Below are 20,175 nucleotides of genomic sequence, written 5' to 3' on the forward strand. Positions count from 1 at the left end.
GGCCCCGGCGAGCAGGTTGCTGTAGTTTGTTTGTGCAGTCACGGGGAGCGGGGTCCTGGGGAGTAAAGAGGTTCCTGGTGGCGGTCCTCCAAGGGCCACAAATTGCCCATGATGGAGCGACCCTCACATCCCATGCCCACAGGAAGGGCACCTAATTTTCCAAGGTGCCCTCCCCACATGGTAAGATGCCAACAGTGGCTGGAAGAGGCCTTTAATTAGTTGTTAATAAGCCACTTTAGGGCCTCAATTGTCCTCGGGGCGGGAAGGCCGTTGTGGTCTATCCCACCCCCTCCTGCTACCCATCGCAATACTCTGAGCCCCCCCCCGACTCTGACCCCATCTCAGGGGTCACACAAAATCCCAGCCAAAGAGAGGAAAAGAAAGTTTGGATTAAGAGAGAGACAAAGAAAAAGAATAAAATGTAAAATTTAAATATTAGTTAAATATCTACAAACAATTTATTGCATGCAGGAATGTGATTGAACATTTCAAATAGTTCCCTTTCTGATCCAGAAAGGTTGATTGGCAGTCATTAACAATTATCACATTGTTAAAAGGGTACTTACTTGTGCTATTACTGGAGTTAAATGGACAATTAATGTGCAAATTCAGCAAGTTCTTAAACGTAACAGGGAGGTTAAGGGTGAGATGGCTTTTATACAAAGCAAATGGCAGAAATGTGTAAATCGGCCAGCAAGTTCTGGAGATCCATGACTCACGTATCTCTTAATCCCCTGAATTTGCTGGCTGATTTGCACATTACTAACGACATGTGCCTTTAACACAACTGTGTTTTTCAACAAGATTTGGCCCAATGTCATTTTTTTGGAATGGGAACATTTTTGTACTGATCAGGTGAGGAATGCTAGCATGAGGAAAGTGCCACCCCCTTTCATGCAGCTAGTGTAAGCACCAAGGAGTTCTGCATCATGTGCAGCCCCGTTTTTAGCTTCCTCTTGCCTTCTCAAACATTGAGCTATGACCCAAACTCAAAAGAGCCTCACCAGCAGAGACCCCTTAGATAAGTGCCAGAGATGGTGGGTGGAGGCAATTGCAGCTGGTAGGAATGCTGTGAAGTCAGGAGGAGAATTCCTGCTCTTCATTGATATTCAAGAATTTTTAAAAAAAGGTTAAAAACGTACCTTTTCAGGCACTGGCCACTTGCTAGGCAACATCCACACTTAGCATTCAGTGCAACCCAATTTCCCACAAGGATCCTAAAATCAGGTTTTCCTCATTAGCCTAACGCCTATTTAGGCGGCTATACCAGATGCCTGAAAATTATCTGAGACCAATGTGGCTGCTTGTCATGTCCTAGGAATTCCTAAAAAAGCCAAAGGGGGTTTGAGCCAAGCTGCTGAAATATCTCCCTATAACCACCATCCTCCGCCAGCACCTCTCAACCACCTCCCCATGGGACCTGGCACGTTACATACGTTGTACAGATAACCAACATTTTCAAACACTTTTTTTTCTAAAATATATATTTTTTGCCTAAATAGTGTGTGACGGTTACATGTTGGCTGTGACTATTTCCTAAGACCAACCATGTGAGGGGGCAAAATTATATTTGGAATGAAAGAAGGGAGAAGTTCGGAGAAATATTTTTAAGCAGAGTTTGTTAGGACATGAAATGCCTTGATAGAAACAGTAGTGGAAGCAGAATCCATCAAAACATTGAAATGGTCAGTAGATAAATATTTGAAAAATAATTTAAAAATGGCTGATAATTGTAAAAACGAAACAAGGAATCAATGTTCTATTATTCAATTCTAGCAATTTAAAGTGCTTTCCTCCATTCTATAAACTTTAACTTGGGTTTATAAAGACTCTCGAAGTACAGACATCACTGCAGCTTCAATTATATTTTGAAGAGTTCCTATACTTTCGCCAATGAGGAAGAGAAATATGTTAATATGGAGGCACACTAAAGCCTTGTGGTGCTAATTATGGTCAGAAAAGATGGCCGGTCAGTAATTACTGATGCTCAGTCTGAACTAGTTTAAATAAAGATTGTCTCTCTGTGGAGAACAGTATTAAACTGCGAGATAATATTACTTGCACAGTTGCGACCAGTCCTGAACATAACCCACTGCTGATGGCAAATGACATTAGAATCTCTGCTTCTGTTCATTTCAGTTTATTTCCCTTTCAGGCATATTTGCTAGCTACTCACTAATGGCTGCACCTGTCAGTCAATGAAGGAGCTTTGGGTCCTGGGGATTATAATGCCATGCCAGACTATTCCCTCCCAAGAGTCTTGATCTGCTGTACACAAAACAGCAATATGCTCCCTTTGCAATGCCCAGATGCATTCAACCAACTATAGATGATACACCTGCCCCCTCCGCCTTAACTGCTGTGTGTGCTGCATACAAGAATCTATTCCTTGCATTCTGTGTGAGCAGGCTGCACTCGCTGCCAAATGAAATTGGCAAGCTCCAGATGGCAATCAAGACTGATTGATGCAATCATAGCTACTGCAGGACAGCATCAAGCCAAGCTGAAATGAATGGCTGACTGATCAATACAAGGTGACAGGCTAATGCAGGAAAACTTGCCCTTCAATGACCCATTGCTGACCTCAAAAGTATGGATGATTTAATGAATTTGCATTTACTCTTCCCCCCTCATAAAAAAAAAACCCCCGTTGCAAAGCGAACATACATTTGCTGTCAGTTTTGAGAAAGGTTTAAGCATACGGAGAGAATAATGCTACGTTGTTAGAGGATTAAATGTCCCCATTATATGTTAAAGTGGGACTACTGAGCTTTACAGAAAAATACAGTAGCACTGGTGATTCCCTGCATTCAGGTTATGGGTTTGCAGAGCAGTTCCTATTTGATCCCCCCTCTTATTTTGTCTCCCTTTTTGCCTCTCTATTCCAGAGGTTCCTTTTTTGAGGAATTTAATTGATTAATCTCTCACCCTTCTTCATAGCTACCTTGTATTTTCCTATCTCTCCTCAGCCATCATGAACCGTTTTGTCCAGCTCTTAACATATCCTTTCTGCCCGACTTGGGTGGAGTTTTACACTCATAAATGAACAGTGTATTTCCTTTGACCATGAGACCATACTTTGAAGCCCATCTCTGGTTTGTTCTGTCATCTTTATTCTGGACACAATGGTGCCCACACCTTTTCTCCCAGCTATAGATTCTGAAACAGCTGCAATGTTCCACCTCATTTCCTTTCCTGGCAGTCACGAATAGGTGTCACAAGGTGATGGCAAAATATCTCGAGGTCTGTGATACTGCTGTTCAATTCGGAGCCACATCAAAGCGTGTAATTGATGAATTTGCTCTCCCAGCGCTGAGCTTCACCCATATAGGGTATTCAGAGGGTAGAGGCCAGCAAGTCTCACAGGATGTTCCATCTATGAAACTGCACCAGCAGCAAAAATTCATATATTATTCTGTTAAATGTCTCTGTCTAACATTGCAACTAATCAACAAAAAGTCTTTGGATATTTATGCCATTGGCAAGGCTGCATTTAATGCCCATCTCTAGTTGTCTTAAGAAAGTGGTGCAGTCCTTGTGATGATACTGTTCCCACAATGGTGTTAGGCAGAACTCTGACCCAGCAATGATAAAGAAATGGGAGTATAGGTTCAAGTTAGAATGGTGTGCGACTTCAAGTTCCCAAAACTTTGCTGTTCTTGTCCTTGTTGGTGGTAAAGGTCGTAAGGGAAGGAGGTGCTGTCAAAATAATCTTGGTGAGTTGCTGCCCTGCATCCTGTATATAGTACATACTGCAGCCACTCTGTGTGGCAGTCAAGAATTGGATATTGGGGCGACTACAGGAGCACTGATCAAGCAAACTGCTCTGTCCTGGATTTTTGAGCATAGTTGCGATTATTTCAGCACACACCTGAGCTGAGCCTAGTAGATGGCACTTTTGTCTTTATTTTTATGTACAATATCGATATATGATATAAATTGTGTCAAATTGCATCATCCTGCCACTTCTGGATGATAGGACGACAAAAACAATGCCTTGTTCTTTTCCTGAAATCAAATAAAATTATTTTGTCAACCTTTTTTTTTTATCCCTATTTTCTCTCTTATTATTTCCCCATTCAACAATAACTTGCATTTATTTAGCACCTTTAATGTAGTAAAATGTCCCAAAGTTGCTTCACAGGACTGCAATCAGAGAAAAGATTTGACACTGACCACATAAAGAGATATTAAGATAAGAAATCAAAAGCTCAGTCAAAGAGATAGATTTTAAGGAGCTCTTAAAGGCGGTGAGAGAGGTAGCGAGGTGGAGAAGCAGAGAGGTTGAGGGAAGGAATTCCAGAGCTTAAGTCCTAGACAGCTGAAAGCATGGTATCATGAACATGCTATGCTGAATGATGATTTTTAATTCATTGGTTGGAAACCTAAATTAAAAACTTTTAAAAAGACAGTGGAGAACTAAATTCAACTTTTAAAAAGAAAGCAGCTAAGATGACCACTGCAATTTGCATTGAAATACCTCACATTCCAAGGTATTGAGGTGGAGACGCATGTCTGAATAGCCCTCATCCAGAACAATGGTTGAGCAGTTGAATGAACTACCTGGTATCACCTTCATTAGCAAGACATTCAAAGCCATCTTGGAACATTAACACTAGCGGAGACAAACCTCAAAGAGTAACCATTGAAACAATAAGACCTGAGAGAGATTAGAATTCTTAGACTTGAATCTCATCAAAGTACAAAAGAGAATACACTGGGACAATCATGTGACAGTCTCTCCAGATGTGTGAAAACTTGGAGTTTCTTTTTGACACATGAGATAAGCTTCTGAGTTCTCACCAGTGCAGACCCAAGTGGGTCTGTCTGTCTGTCTTTCTCCCCCCAGGTAACACTAAGTTCCAAACCCTGTCAGCAAGCTACAAAACATCCAGGTCTATCATTGCTGCAGACAGAGACCCCAAGTAGAAAACCATCTACATCACTATCTCCAAGAAAACCCTGAATCAGGTGGCTACCTCAACCAGCAGGGAACTTCAGGGCCACAAATTCAGCCGGAAGACAAATGAATTACCAGACTCTACAGACTGTATATTATTTTTTTTGTTCTGGATGCTAATCCAAACAAACTATCCTTCTTCAATCTGTAACCTATTTGCGTGTGCGCGCGATTCTTTGTGTGTGTGTGTGTGTGTGTGCGCGCGCGCGTCTGCACGCGCGTGTGAAAGTTGGAGCATAGTGTATTATTTTTACTTAGATCGGGTTTTGGTTTTAAGTACAATAAACTAACCTCTTACTTGTTAAACTCAAGAAAACCTGTCCAATTGGTTCTTTTATGATCATAGCACATAAAGTTTTCAACACTCAGTGAATTGTTAAGTACATTCACTGTTTAAAAGAAATAAACCCTGTTGCAGTCAAACAAGGAGAGGAACAAGAGGGGAGCCTTTCGACCCCTCCTCACCTGATCGTAACAACGGCTGCAAATGTTAGGAGGAAGACGGGCATGCACAGGAAGCCAGATTTGGAGAAATGCAGAGTTCTCGGAGGATTGGAGGAGGTGACAGAGATAGGGAAGGGCGAGGCCCTGGATGGATTTGAACACAAGGATGGAGAACTTTAAATTTGAGGCATTGGTGAACCGGAAGCCCATGTAGGTCAGCAGGCACAGGGGTAATGAGTGAATGGGACTTCATGCAAGTTAAGATGTGGGTAACAGAGTTTTGGATCAGCTCAAGTTTATGGAGGGTGAAAGACTGGAAAGTGGACCAGCAGAACATTGGAATAATCAAGTTTGCTGGGAACAAAAGCATGGATGAGGGTGTCAGCTGGGGCAGAGTGAGCAATATTATGGAAGGGGCTTCTTTGAATTGGCAGTTCATGCAATGTTCGACATGTTAATGCATGCATGGAAATGTAACATGCGTTTTTTTCTTTTTATCCCTATTTTCTCTCTTTCTCACTTTGGATGCTGTTACCCTTGCTGGGGTAGAATCCAATGGGTGCTGGCAGCATTTAATTATGTCACTCAATTGGCCATCCTTTACATGTAAACCCAACTAGAGGGTATCAGGTGACCATTCTGTCACGGGGGTATGACAGCAGAATCCTTTTTTCTCTTTATCTGACACATTTCTCAAGCAGGTTTAGAAAGCCTGTCTGAATTTCCTCTCCTTACCCTAATGCTAAGTCGAGAGCCCCCAACACCAGCCTGATTGATATTAAACAGATATATGTATGTGTTTATATCTATTACATACACAATTATAAATATGAATCGACCATTGTCTACCCACTGAATCATGTAACAACAAAATGTAAACTATTAGGAAACTGGAGTTTTCTTGAAAGTGAGTTCAGATCCAAAAAAGCATAATACTGTCGATAGATAACATTTATGCAAAACAACTGAGGATCAGGATTTCAACAGAGAAGTGATATCTCACCTGCAGCGAACATCCTGAAGTGTTCATTGAAGCTCTGTTTTAAAGGGCAATTCACAGTATACAGAACAGGGACCAGGCATACAACATATACGTTTCCCAAAGGTTATCCTCCAAAACACCAATAACTACAATAAAAATAGAAAGTGCTGGAAATACACAGCAGGTCTGGCAGCATCTGTGGAGAGAGAAACAGAGTTAATGTTTCAGGTCTGTGGTTTCTCTCTCCACAGATGTTGCTCTTTGTATTGTGTGTTTCCAGCACTTCCTGTTTTTATTTCAGATTTCTATCATTTGCAGTATTTTGCTTTTATTTTCACAATAAACTATAAATCTGCCATCATATTTTTCACAATTTAAGTTCTGAAGAGCATATCATACATTGTTGACTTGAAGAATTTTTCACAAGGTAAGCATTTTTAAAAATTCTTAAATTGACATTCGAGCTGGTGGTCTAATTAATATTGTGATTCTTCTGTTAAGGGGTTAGCAATTAATAATATCAGAAGACCTCCTTTGATGGTGTTCAGATTTTTAAAAAATCATCTTTCTCCCTGTAACTACCTCTGCTTTTCTTCCACTGTTATCTCTCTGACTGTCTTCCACCCTGTTCTTCTTCTTTGGCCTCCTTATCTCGAGAGACAATGGGTAAGCGCCTGGAGGTGGTCAGTGGTGTGTGGAGCAGCGCCTGGAGTGGCTATAAAGGCCAAGTTCCACCCTGTATCCCTTCTTTATCTCTGTGTAGGTTTCAAGCGCGAGGGGAGAGCCAACTGTGTAACAGCCCTGACAGCCAATTTTATCTGCAGCACCTGTGGAAGAGTCTGTCACTCTAGAATTGGCCTTTATAGCCACTCCAGGCGCTGTTTCACAAACCACTGACCACCTCTAGGCGCTTACCCATTGTCTCTCGAGACAAGGAGGCCAAAGAAGAGAAGAAGGTTTCAAGTGTCGTCTCAGTATCTCCCAGTCTCTAATTCTTTTGATAAGTCTCTTCTTACTGTTTTTTCTCAGGACCAGTACAATAGCAACCCAGAGAGTGTGAGTTCAAATCCCACCAAGCTAAGTTGTAGGAAGAAACGTAGAAACAGGAGTACACGATTCAGTTCCTCAAGCCTGTTCTGCCATTCAATTACATCATGGCTGTTTTATATATGAACTCCATTTACCCTCCTTGGTGCCACAAGCAGAAAAAAAAAGACCAGGAAAGCTGCCAGATTGTCATAAAAACCCAAATCGTTCACTAACGTCCTTCAGGGAAGGTAATTTGTCATAAGGTTTTCAATAAGGTGCCACATAAAAGATTAATAGGCAAGATAAGGGCTCATGGTGTTGGTGTTAATATATTGGCATGGATAGAGGATTGGTTAACAGACAGGAAGCAGAGAGTGGGCATAAATGGGGCATTTTCAAGTTTTCAGGCAGTGAATAGTGGCGTGCCACAAGGATCAGTGCTGGGGCCTCAGCTATTTACATTCTATATTAATGACTTGGATGAAGAGACAGAGAGTAATGTATCTAAGTTTTCTGATGATACAAAGCTCAGTGGAAAAGAAAGCTGCTGGGAGGACATAGAGAGGCTGCAAAGAGATATAGACAGGTTAGGTGAGTGGGCAATAAGATGGCAAATGAGTATAATGTAGGGATGTGTGAAGTTGTTCACTTTGGTTGCTGCTATGACCAGATGAGGAAGGGGTCTAGGGCTCCCCTCTCAGCCTTTTCCTGGTTTGGCTGTAACAGGGTTTAACTTTTCCCAGTAAAAGGGATCTAGTGGCCCCTGTGTCCCTGAGGATTACTATGGGCTTGCTTGCCCCACTCAAGGGGTATGGGGTTACTCTCCCTTTAGACACAAAATCCTGATCACCTTCAGGTATCCTTTCAGATTTTCCTGCACCCACAGCAGTATGTTTTCTGGGCCTTACTACTGCTGCAGTTAAAGCCACAGCTTGTTCAGCTGTGTTTTCCATCAGGGTCCTTTCTTTCACTGAGCGGGTGTGCCCTGATGAACCCTACAGACTTTCCCTGTAGTTTCCAGCAGTCAACTCTTAGATAATCTGCCTTATTACAATGGAAGCACACAGGTCTCCGGGCGGCACTCCTACTTACAACACCTTCCTTTTGGGCAGGAGGAGGGCCCCCTGTGTCTCCTGCTTTTCTTTCTCTCCCAGGACTGCTTGGGCTCCTATCACCTTCCCACCTTTTGTCCTTTTCAGATTTGTGGGGGTGATTAGGATAGGTTTCCCCTGGGGAACCGACTTGTATATTCGAGCAAACTCATTAGGCAGAACTGCGGCTTGCCTCGCATGATGCACTTTTTCTTCCTCCACATGGGTATTTATGGAAAGGGGGAGAAAGCTTTTAAATTCTTCTAGCAAAATCACCTCTCTAAGGTTTTCATAGCTGTGCTGCATTTTAAGAGCCCTCAACCACTAGTCAAAAGCCAGATGCTTACTTCTCCCAAACTCCAAGCAAGTTTATTCAGCTTGCTTCCTAAGGATTCAAAACTCCTGGTGGTAGGCTTCGGTACGAGCTCATATGCCCCAAGGATAGCATTTTTTGTCAGCCCATAATGTGATGAACTCTCATCTGGCAACAGAGAATAAACCTCATGGGCTTTTCCTGTTAGCTTACTTTGCAACAGAAGAGTTCAACTCTCAGCCGGCCACTTTAACTGCCTTGCAAGTTTCTCAAAAGATACAAAAAATGCTTCCACGTCTGTCTCATTGAATTTTGGAATCAATTGGGAAAATTTTTTAAATTCCGTACACAGCCCCGCACATGTAATTTCCATGCTTTCACTGGGGTTACTCTGTCGCCCCTTAGTTAACTCAAGCTGCCTCAGCTCTCTTTCTTCCCCTTCCTTCTGGAAATGTCTTTCTCTTTCTCTCCCCTCTCTCTCTTTTTCTTTCTCCTGTCTCTCCCTTTCTCTCTCTCTTTCCCTGTATTCTAATTCAAGTTTCCTCTGTTCCAATTATATCTTTGCTAGCAATACCCTGTTGGAGTCTATTTCTAACCGTCTCTGCTTCTTCAGATTTGAGGGAAAAATGGTTGACCACTAGTCTCAGGAGTTCTGATTTCCTAGCCTTGGCATGCAAAGTGATCCCACACTGCTCAGCCATATTCCTCAACTCCTCCATAGACAGTGCCTTTAACTTGTCCCATGTCACTTCACCCTGTCTTGGGTAGTTACTGGCTTCAGTCGTGGACATGTTAGTATTCTTACACATACAACCACAAGAAAACCTGTATTGAAATCTTTTCTCTTTTTGATTGGGATCAATTTGACTTCCCACTTCCAATTTCTCATTTGTCTTTGGGTCCAATCTGGATGCTAGCCCCCAAATTTCTGTTATGACCAGGTGAGGAAGGGGTCTAGGGCTGCCCTCTCAGCCTTTTCCTGGTTTGGCCGTAACAGGGCTTAACTTTTAAAACAGTGTTTTTAGCTTCCCCCTCAGCGAGTCCTTGCTCACTGCTCTCTACTTGTAATTGCAAAGAAATCAACCAGACAGGTTTTCTCAGATTTAAACAAGGTGTAAGTTTATTAACCTTAGAACTCTAACTCAGTTAAAACTACTAAAATACGTGACACGATGATGCTAGCATGCACACAAGATAGCACACATGCAAACAAAGACAGAGGAGGAGGAAGAATTGAAGGGGAAAGGTTTGAAGTAATAGGTGGAGTTCAGCTACTGGTTTTGGGTTGGATGTAAAGTCTTTGATTGAAGTTAAGTCTTGCAGTTCACGTTGAGGCCCAGTGCACACTTTCAAACTTGTTTCGCTGGCCTTCTGTCTTGAGGCTTAAGTTGCTTCCATGGCTGCCTGGAACTTTGCGTGAGCGAGAGAGACAGAGAGAGGGATACCTTCCTCCTTGAAGTTCAATTGCAGTCTCTTTCAAAAACTGTTCTGTGAGCACAATTCAATTAACTCCAGGTTGGCCAGAAGGTTAGTCATGTGACTAGCTCCTTGTTTGGAACAGCCTCTCCTGCGAGGTTTGTGGATTCCTCCAAGCTTACCAGACACACTGGGGCTGGGGGTGGGGGGAGGTGGGTGGTGGTGGGATGCTAGCTCTTACACAGTCAATGACTCTCAATGTCTTTTGATCATCGCTATTGACAAAACCCATCTGGCTAATAGGATGAGGGAGTGCTCCCATTTTCTCTCCATGCCACTGTCTTTTAGAATGCAAATGTGCAGCCATGTTTTCAGCCACTGTTCTGTGGTCTTTTTAAACAAATTATTTCAACGTCCAGTAAACGTTCAAATAATAATTTTCCATATGACAAAATTAATGTGTCTCATTTTGGCAGGTGTGAATTCCATCACAGTCATAAAAATAGAAAAACAGAATATTTTTTAAAAGCTGTGAAACTGGTAAGTCATAGAGTGTTGATGTTCAGAGAGACCTGGGGGTAATCGTGCAAGGAACGCACAAAGTTAATATGCAGGTTTAGCAGGCTATTAGGAAGGCAAATGGCATGTTAGCCTTTATTGCAAGGGGATTGGAGTACATGAATAAAGAACAAAAATTATACAGGGCTTTGGTGAGACCGCACCTGGAATACTGTGCAGATTTGGTCTCCATATTTAAGAAAGGATATACTTACACTTGAGGTGGTGCAGCAATGATTTACTAAATTGGTCCCTGAATATGGAGATTGTCCTATGATGCGAGGCTGAGTAAATTGGGCCTATATTCTGTGGAGTTTAGAAGATTGAGAGGTGATCTAATTGAGACATACCAAGATTCTGAAAGGGCTTGATAGGGTAGAAGCTGAGAGATTGTTCCCACTGGTCAGAGAATCTAAAACTGGGGGACACAGTCTCAGGATAAGGGGCTGATCATTCAGGACTGAGATGAGGAGAAATTACTACACTCAAAGGGTTGTGAATCTTTGGAATTCTCTACCCCAAAGGGTTGTGGACGCTCCATCGTTGAATATATTTAAGGCTGGGATCGATAGATTTATGGTCTTGCAGGAAATTAGGGGATATGGGGAGAGGGCAGGAAAGTAGAATTGAAGCCCAAGATCAGTCATAAAGTATTGAATGGCGGAGCAGGCTCGATGGGCCATATAGTCTACCTCTGCTCCTATTTCTTGTGTTCTTGCATCATCCATTTATGGTCAGACATTCAATTGATTTCAGTACCCCACTATGTGGTTGATTCTTAATGCCCTTTGAAGGACCCTAGAAAGTCTCTCAGATGTAAAAACAATCAGTACCGCAGCACAAACCTCTCAGGGGAACTAGAGACAGACAATAAATGCAGCCTTGTATCCTAAGAAGAAACTTTGTAAAAGCAGGGTGTATGTAGCAATTTTTCAAACATTCTATGGCGCACACTCATTGGTTGCAATGTAAATCAATTGCATTGAATTTAAGTACTGTAGCTTTAAATTATGTTGGGTGCAGGGCAAAACATTTTTCTGTGTAAAATATTTGGATTGCAAGCTTGATATTCTAGTACATTATGACAGAGTGAAGTAGTCCCTGACACAAATCAATGTAATAAATTCCCCTTTGTGATCAAAAAGGTACCACCAATTCTGGTTTTTGAATAGGGCATTTTGAATCAGAATAGTATTTTCTAAATCCATTAACCCTCAGGACTATGCTCGACACTAGCTGCAGTTGACAATTTTGAATGACCCGCCCACGCCTTTTGAATATACATGTTATGACTCAAGGCTGCAAAGAACAGCTCAAGAAATGAGTGTTCGTTTCTAAAGGGACTTTCTTCACTGGGAGAAACTTTGAAATCCAAAATGTGAAACTGAAGTCTATGCAACTGCGCAGAAAGAAGTCTGTAAAAAAAAATGCTAAGTCTTGAATGATGCCTTTGCACTGTTAAAATGATATACTGGTTCTGATATATGTGTTTTCAACTCATAGGAAACATAGAACAAGAGTAAGTCATTCAGCCTTTCGAGCCTGCTCCACCATTCAATTAGATCATGGCTACCTCAATGCCACTTTCCCACATTATTTCCATATCCGTTGATGTCACTTGTCTCCAGGTATCTATTGATCTCTGTCTTGAATATGCTCAATGACTGAGCTTCCATAGCACTTTGGGGTGGAGAATTCCAACCAGTTACTACCCTCTGAGTGAAGAAATTCCTCCTCATCTCAGTCTTAAATGGCCTACCCCTCATTCTTAGACAATGTCCCCTGGTTCTAGACTCACCAGCCAGGGAAAACAGCCTATCTACATCCACCCTGTCATGCCTTATAGGAATTTTGTAAGTTTCAATGAGGTGACTTCTGATTCTTCGAAACTCGAGAGAATACAGACCCAGTTTCTGCAATCTCTCCTTATAAGACAATCCCACCAGCCCAGGGATTAGTCTGGTGAATGTCCATTGCACTCCCTCTATGGCAAATATATCCTTCTTTCAACAAGGAGATCAAAACTGTACACAATACTCCAGGTATGGTCTCACCAAGGCTCTATACAATTGCAGCAAGACATCTTTACTTCTGTTCTCAAATCCTCTTGCGATGAATGCCAACATACCATTTGCCTTCCTAATTGCTTGTTGCACCTGCATGCTAGCTTTTAGTGACTCATGAACAAGGACACCCAGATCCCTCTGGACACCAACATTTCCCAACCTCTCACCATTTAAGAAATATTCTGTCTTTCTGTTTTTTCTACCAAAGTGGATCACTTCACTTAATCACATTATATTCCATCTGCTACGTTCTTGCCCATCCACTTAGCTTGTCCAAATCCATTTGAAGCAGCCTTGCATCTTCCTCACAATTTACATTCCCACCTAGTTTCATGTCATCAGCAAATTTGGAATATTACAATTGGTCCCAACATCCCAATCATTTATATAGATTGTGAACAGCTGTGGCCCCAGCACTGATCCTTCTGGTACCTCACTAGTAACAACGTGCCATCCTGAGAATGACCAGTTTATTCCTACTCTCTGCTTTCTGCCTGTTAACCAATTCTCAATCCATACTAGTATATTACCTCCAATCAATCCCATGTGCTCTAATTTTGCACATATAATTTTGCGGGCCCAGCAACGAACCACTTTGTAAACTAAGAAATGGATTAGATATTTCAAGTAGTTCTTACAGGGCTCACTGTGAAGCCCACTTAAGTATTGATAAGCTCAGAAAATGGTACATGTTTAAGCAGGGTTAACGGTTAACCTCTAGGGTTTAAAAAGATAGAGACGGCACTTTCTCACAGAATTAGGCTATATATGGGGTTGAAGGTTATCGGGGGGTAGGTGGAAATGTGGAGTAGTCATTTCAGCCATGAACTTATTGAATGGCGGAGCAGGCTCGAAGGGCCGAGTGGCCTACTCCTGCTCCTAATTCGTATGTTTGTATATCTACGATATAGCACCAATCTTATGTCTGTATGTATTTCCTGTGTACAAAACCTTACTACTGGTTATCATGTTCTTGTCACAGTTTTGTATCAACATTTCAACCATCATAAACTACCATGTCTACATTTATAATGGGAACTGCCTATGTAAACCTATCAGGCTGTAATTACACTCTTCCACCAGGTGCTATAGCACCTGCTTTACAACTCTGCCATCAGGATCAACCCCAAGTTCATTAATCATGGAAAGTTCCTGTAGATATGTGTGCCTCTCACTGGGAGATTAACCATTTGTAGAATAGGAACTAGAAGCCACTAAAGGATTAAAAGGTGCGCACCTCATCCAAAACTGTTTTGTCAGCACATTTCAAACTTTTCTACTTAAAGACGGTCTATGAACTCTGCAAGATCTTCAGCAGGGTATAGAGCCCCGTGACTCATGGATGAAGGCGCAGAAGTGCTTCTTGACCAAATTAGGTAGAGGAGGGAGGCCCTGTTTGGGTCAGAGTGACAGAAGCCCCATGGAAAGCAGTATACGTCAGTCACGGGCCGGGACCAGAACAATGGCTGTGAATATGGCCAACAAATAGCGCTGGAAAAAGCTTAATGATAAAGAAGTTGAGAAGAGTCAACCACACCTTCCAAAAGTACATTGTACTAAGCATGTCAGCCATTTATAATAACCCCTCCACATCTATTGCATTAAAGTGCTTGAATTGTTTATGAACAATACTCTCTACAACCCTATGGTTTATTCACCTCCAGCTTTGCATGCAGTCACCCCATTAAAAGCCCCACAGAGAACCTAACTGCTTGATACAGTGCATCTGTCATTCCTCCCCTCGCATCATGGGCTTCATTCTAGCACTTCATGGGTAATAAAATTATTCCTTATTTTCAAGCAGAATGCAGTCCACAATAGCCAGGAGAGATCAGAAATATGTGGTGGGTCTTAAACTTAACACTTTTCACCCCAATGAGAAAGAAGCTTTGCAGATTTGAGCATTTAGGTCAGGAATGAGATTATCCCTCCTAATCATCAAACCAGAGGCATCGATCTTAGGGAAATTAGAGAGTCAGCCAGAAGGAAGTAGACTGGATGAAACACAGAGAACAAGGGTATGAGGTGGAACAGGTTGATGGGAAGTGGGACAGGAGACATCAAGTGTACGTGCATGCATGGCCACCACATAAGACAGCATCTTTCTGATGGTAGGTGACGTGAAAGAGTCCATTACCCACCTGCACATATGCTACCCTGATAGATAGCTTTGCAGCACTCTCCAACTGCAGTGGTGACCCTCAAAGAGATCCTGAGGATAATGTATAGATGCTTCAATAGAGACCTTATCAGCCAGCTTTTGTGAGGGTTTTCTCTCCTGGGCTCCAAATGACTGATTTATTTCATGCAGCTGCGTACAGCTGTTTGCCTTATGTGAATGTTTTCAGTGGCAGCCAGGAATGACCCCATGCCTTGACCAATTATCACCACAAAATCATGTAGGTAATGCTGGTAAGTCCAGTATCAAGAGTCCCACATCAAACCCAGGAGATGGTTGGGAATTAAGAGCTAAACCACAATTTCCATTTCTAAAAGAGAATTTTCTAATCTTCACCAAAATTTCTACAGTAACACCTTTGCCTAAAGACCTTTTAATTGTGAAGATGTATGATAGGCCTGTATTGTGCCACTCCAGCCAAAATGGCCTGGCTGCCATTTGTACATCAAGGGATCTTGCAAGGAATAAGTTCCTGATGCTATTGACTGCTGAATTCTCTGCACAATCCTACAGATCAAACCACAACACTTTCTTTAACAATTATATCGAATTTCTACACACCATTATGATGGATCTTTAAATAGTGATCTGGAAGGTACTACTCTGTTTCTAAAGACATTTGACTGTATGACTGAGTCTATGATTTGTATCTATCCTGTTACACAAATGAACAGAAAATACTCACTAATTAACTATCAGTATATGAAACGAGAAAGAAAGCTTCATATTCCATCGTAAATTCTGATCTGTAGCCTGAAACTTAACTAGACAATTCGATCTGCAAAACATTGGGAAAAACATTTTGTTTGCGATTTCACCAAGAGAGAGAAAATAGACATGGTCATTTCTAACCTAGCCCACTTCAAGGTTCTGCCTTTTGCAGTTTTGAATGAAAGGCAGTTTTGCTTCTGCATTAGTATTTTGGCTTCTTTCACCCATTATACAGTTTGCATGAACAGGAGTGTTGAGATTTATGGCTTATGTCAGCACAGAATTAGGCTGGGCGTTCCCTTTTTGCAGCTGGATATTTTCCTTTTGACACACCCAACGTAGATCCTGGTTACTTGTAAGGATTGGCCTGAGATTGGTGCTCGGTACTTTTTAAGCCTCAATGTTAAAAAATATTGAGCCATATTCCAGTCCCTGTTGGGTTATGTAAACCATCACAACAATTTCTTGTTCCTTAAATGGATTTCTCAAATCAAATTTGAAAAATGGAAGCAAAGGCCTCTTACTCTGTGTGCTTTGAGATGCAGCAGCTGCTAACTGGAAAGGAGAAAGTATATTCCTCTCATTTAAGACCAAAATTCCATATTGACGAATCTCCTCTGTGCTAGTGTGATATTAACAACATTAATTGCTCCTGCACAGTTGATACGTTATCGGCACCACCATTCTCAGGTTGTCACATTCTGCAGTTAAAGAATGAACAATTCGATAGTTCAGTGGGCTATCGTTTCGTCCCTGCTGATGCAGGATGATTTTGATTTTAGTTTATTTTGTATACAAGCAACAACATCCTCAGGTGAAAAAAATATTTCCAGTTGTTCCAATACTGGAGGTACCACCTGCTGCTGATTTTATACCTATGGATTTTATATCAATAGGCTAACCTTGCTGGTTTAATTGTGAGTCTGCTAACCAAAGAAGCATATGACAAGAGTCAAGAAGTATGCAATCTGTTTTAGTTTCTGGTGGCATCAAGTACCGCTAGGATGTCACATTGCAGCCTTCTAAATGTTGGTCAACCCACTAAATGGAAGAAATGATTGGAAAATTTGATCTTTTACACATTTCTTGTAAGGTATTGTTACGACCAGGTGAGAAAGAGGTCTAGAGGTTCCCTTTCAGCCTTCACCTGGTCTTACTGTAACAGGGTTTTGTTCTTTAAACATACTGTGTTTTGAGCTCCCCCTTGGTGAATCCTTGTTCACCGCTTTCCAAAGGCAAAGAAATGAGCACAAAGAGGCATTGTTAGGTTTAAAGAAGAAAAGTGATATTTATTAAATCTTAAACTTAAACTCTAATTCAGTTAATGCCTACGGATACACGCCGCACCCCATGCTAGCATGCATACGCGATACGCTCATGCAAATAGAGACATAAAAGAGAAGAAAAATAAAGTGAAAAAGTTTGAGGCAATCTCTGTGCTTCGAGCTTGCTATAGTCCTTGATTGAAGATATGGTCATGCTTTTCTTTGGGGCCCAGTATTCTTCTTAAACCTTGTTCACTGTAGGAGACTTTTCTCTCTTGGGGTTCATGTGTCTTCAATGGTTTTCAGTTCCATGAGAAAGAGATGAAAGCAAACAGGAGAGGCTGCGGCAAGCCTGCCACGAGAGGTCTTTTCAGTCCAGGAGCAAACAGCTTTCTGAGTTCAAATTCTCTGTGGCAAGTTCAAAAACAACCTCCATGTCCTTTAGTCATGTGACTAAACTGGTCTCACCACATCTGTTTGTGTATTCGGCTATCTTAGCAGTCAACTTGGAATGCGAGCTCCTCCACCCACAACGTCTGGTAATCAAAAGTCCATTGTGGATTGAATGTGTCAGGGCATGGTCTTTTGTTCCTCTTAAGCCCCGTCTGTAAATACGCAAATGTCTTGCCAGTCAAGGGTCTGGTGCTTTTTAAAAAAAAACAAGTTCTTTCTTTACTCCAGTAACAATTTAAACATCAATGTTCATATGGCGAAATTAATGTGCCTCATTCTTGGCAGGTGGGGGCCTGCATGACAGTATACTTGGAGGGTTTGGTGATCACTAAGTTAAACCAAATTGAGCTCACCTAGAAGTTGTTGGGCGTTCCCTTTTTGCTGCTAAATATTTTCATTTTGACACACCCAAAGTAGATCCTGGTAATTATAAGGATTGGCCGGAGACTGATGTTAGGTACTTTTTAAACCTCAATGTTAAAAAATATTGAAACAAATTACTCATTGTCCATTCTTTTAAATACACAAGGAAGACTTTGTAATTCCCCTGTCCCACTCCTGTTATGGTTGAGCGTGCCAGAGCAGTGATGATGTTGCCTGTCAGACAGAAGAGGGGATACAGAGCCAGTGTGTAAGCATTTAGTAAGTGTTTGTATTAGTTTCAATGCCTCAAATTTCAATTTCTAACACTTCTGTTACAATTCAGGACAAAGCAAACCACTTGATTGCTATCTTAAACATCACTCCCACCATCACAGGTGCACGGTGGCTACAGTGTGTACCGTCTGCAAGACACACTGCAACAACTCACTAAGACACCTTCGAAAGCAGCTTCCAAACCTGTGACCTCTACATCCTAGATGGACAACAGCAGCAGGCGCATGGTAACACCACCAACTTGTAGGTACCCTCCTAAATTCTGACTTGGAACTATATTGCCATTCTTTCATTGCCACTAGGTCAAAATCCTTGAACTACCTCCCTAACAGCACTGTGGGTGCACCTACACCACATGGACTGCAGCGGTTCAAGAAGGCAGCTCACCATCACCTTTTCAAGTGCAATTAAGGATGGGCAATATATGCTGGCTTTGCCAGCAACCCTCACATCCCATGAATGAATCAAAAAAAAATTATTTCATGGCCTTCCCCTGCTCCCTCCCCCACCCTCCAGAGCAATCCTCCAGTCTTTTAACTTCTAAGTTTCACAAGCTGTGATCACCATCCCTTTAAAGATGGGGATCCTGCCTCCAAGAGTTGCCGGCCAATCAGAGAGCCGGCAGCTCAGCAGCATTGGCAGCGCCACTGGAAGCGGTGGCCAGTGCCAGTACTGCAGATGCCTCATACCCAGGCCCAGCGCTGGAACCTCGGGCCAGAGGTAGGTGAGGCGGGGTAGCTGGGGCCAGTCTGGAAGGCCCCGGCGAGGGTAGGCTGGGAGGTGGTCATGCAGTCCGGGGAAGGGATGTCCCAGGAGGTAAAGTGGTTCCTGTTGGGGGTTCTTCGTGGGCCACAGATTGGCCATACAAACCCCAAAGCCCACAGTGAGGCTTCATGCTACAAGGCATCTTTCCTGTGCGGTGGAGGCACCACTTCCGCTGCTAAGATCCCAGTGGTGGCGGGCGACCTTTAATTGACCATTAATAGCCCACTTAATGGCCTCAATTGGCCTCTGGGTGGGAAGGCCATCGTTGGCCTATCCCGACCCCAGGAAGATCGCTTGGCATTGGGAAGGCAACAGGCCTTCCGCAGCCCTCCCCCCACCCCACCACCAGTCATGATACTCTGTGCCCCATGCCTCTGACCCTGCCTTAGGGGCCACACAAAATCCCAGCCCCCATCTCTGTAAACCCTTCCAGCTCTACAATCCTCTGAGATCTCTGCGATCCTCCAACTCTGGCCTCTTGAACATCCTTCACTCCCTTTGCCCCACCATTCACAGCTGTGCTTTCAGCATCTAGGTTCTACAGTCTGGCTTTTTCTTCTTAAAATTCCTTAGCTTCCCTCCTGTCCTTTCAAACCCACCTCTTTGACTGAGTTTTTGGTCACTCCCCCTTATATCTCCTTTCGCTTGACATACATTTTTTCTCTGATTATGCTTCTATAAAGCACCTTGGGACATTTTTCTATGTTAAAGGTGCTATGTAAATGTTACTGTTGTTTGGGGCTAATAGCAGGTCAAAGCATCTTAATGTAGGGGCATGGGAAAACAGAGAAAATAGAACAAAAATATAATACCTTCAAAAAAAATGTGTAAACTAAGAAGAAACTCTTCATTGCCAGTTAAAACTTTCAACCAAAAAACAGTCTCAATGTGAAAACAAAGAAAAAAATCAAATGTCAATTCTATTTTAATGATGTGCCCTTTCATTTTTGGCCTAAGATTTTATGAGTTGGAGGAAGCACTGGAATACTTGCCCTTACAGTCTCTAACACCACAATCTATTCTTTTCAAAAGCTATACGTTCTGATATACAATTAATACAGAGCTCTTTGGGGTGTTGCACTGAACCCATAATGGGGTAGTTTAGTTGTCTGGAATTGGGATTATAAAATGGCTCCACTGCCACTGCTAAGGTGAGGGAGGTGAAATAAAATCAGGACGTAATAACATAAATTTGATAGAAAAAATATTGCAAATTTGTTCAAGAGACAGATGGTGTTAGACGTGTGCAACCCATGCCATTGTATGGGACCCTGAGCCAATCAGGG

General features: G+C 42.3%; 1 protein-coding gene across 9 annotated transcripts in view; it reads right to left on the reverse strand.

Annotated features, from left to right (window-relative positions):
• The window catches only part of klf12b (Kruppel like factor 12b), a 238,229-nt gene that overhangs the window by 144,882 nt on the left and 73,172 nt on the right, over window positions 1-20,175 (reverse strand). For 3 of the 9 annotated variants that reach the window (XR_010975248.1, XM_068034307.1, XM_068034299.1), the window contains exon 1: window positions 6,408-6,449. The exons of the other annotated variants lie outside the window; for them this stretch is intronic. Coding sequence is in view for 2 of the 3 variants with exons in the window: in XM_068034307.1 (XP_067890408.1) it covers window positions 6,408-6,434 (27 nt within the window). In the remaining variant the exon portion in view is untranslated. Of the gene's footprint in view, window positions 1-6,407; window positions 6,450-20,175 lie in introns of those variants that run through there. 9 annotated transcript variants of the gene reach the window in all.

The sequence above is a fragment of the Heterodontus francisci genome, chromosome 6 (assembly GCF_036365525.1).
Source record: "Heterodontus francisci isolate sHetFra1 chromosome 6, sHetFra1.hap1, whole genome shotgun sequence".
Taxonomy (NCBI): Eukaryota; Metazoa; Chordata; class Chondrichthyes; order Heterodontiformes; family Heterodontidae; genus Heterodontus; species Heterodontus francisci.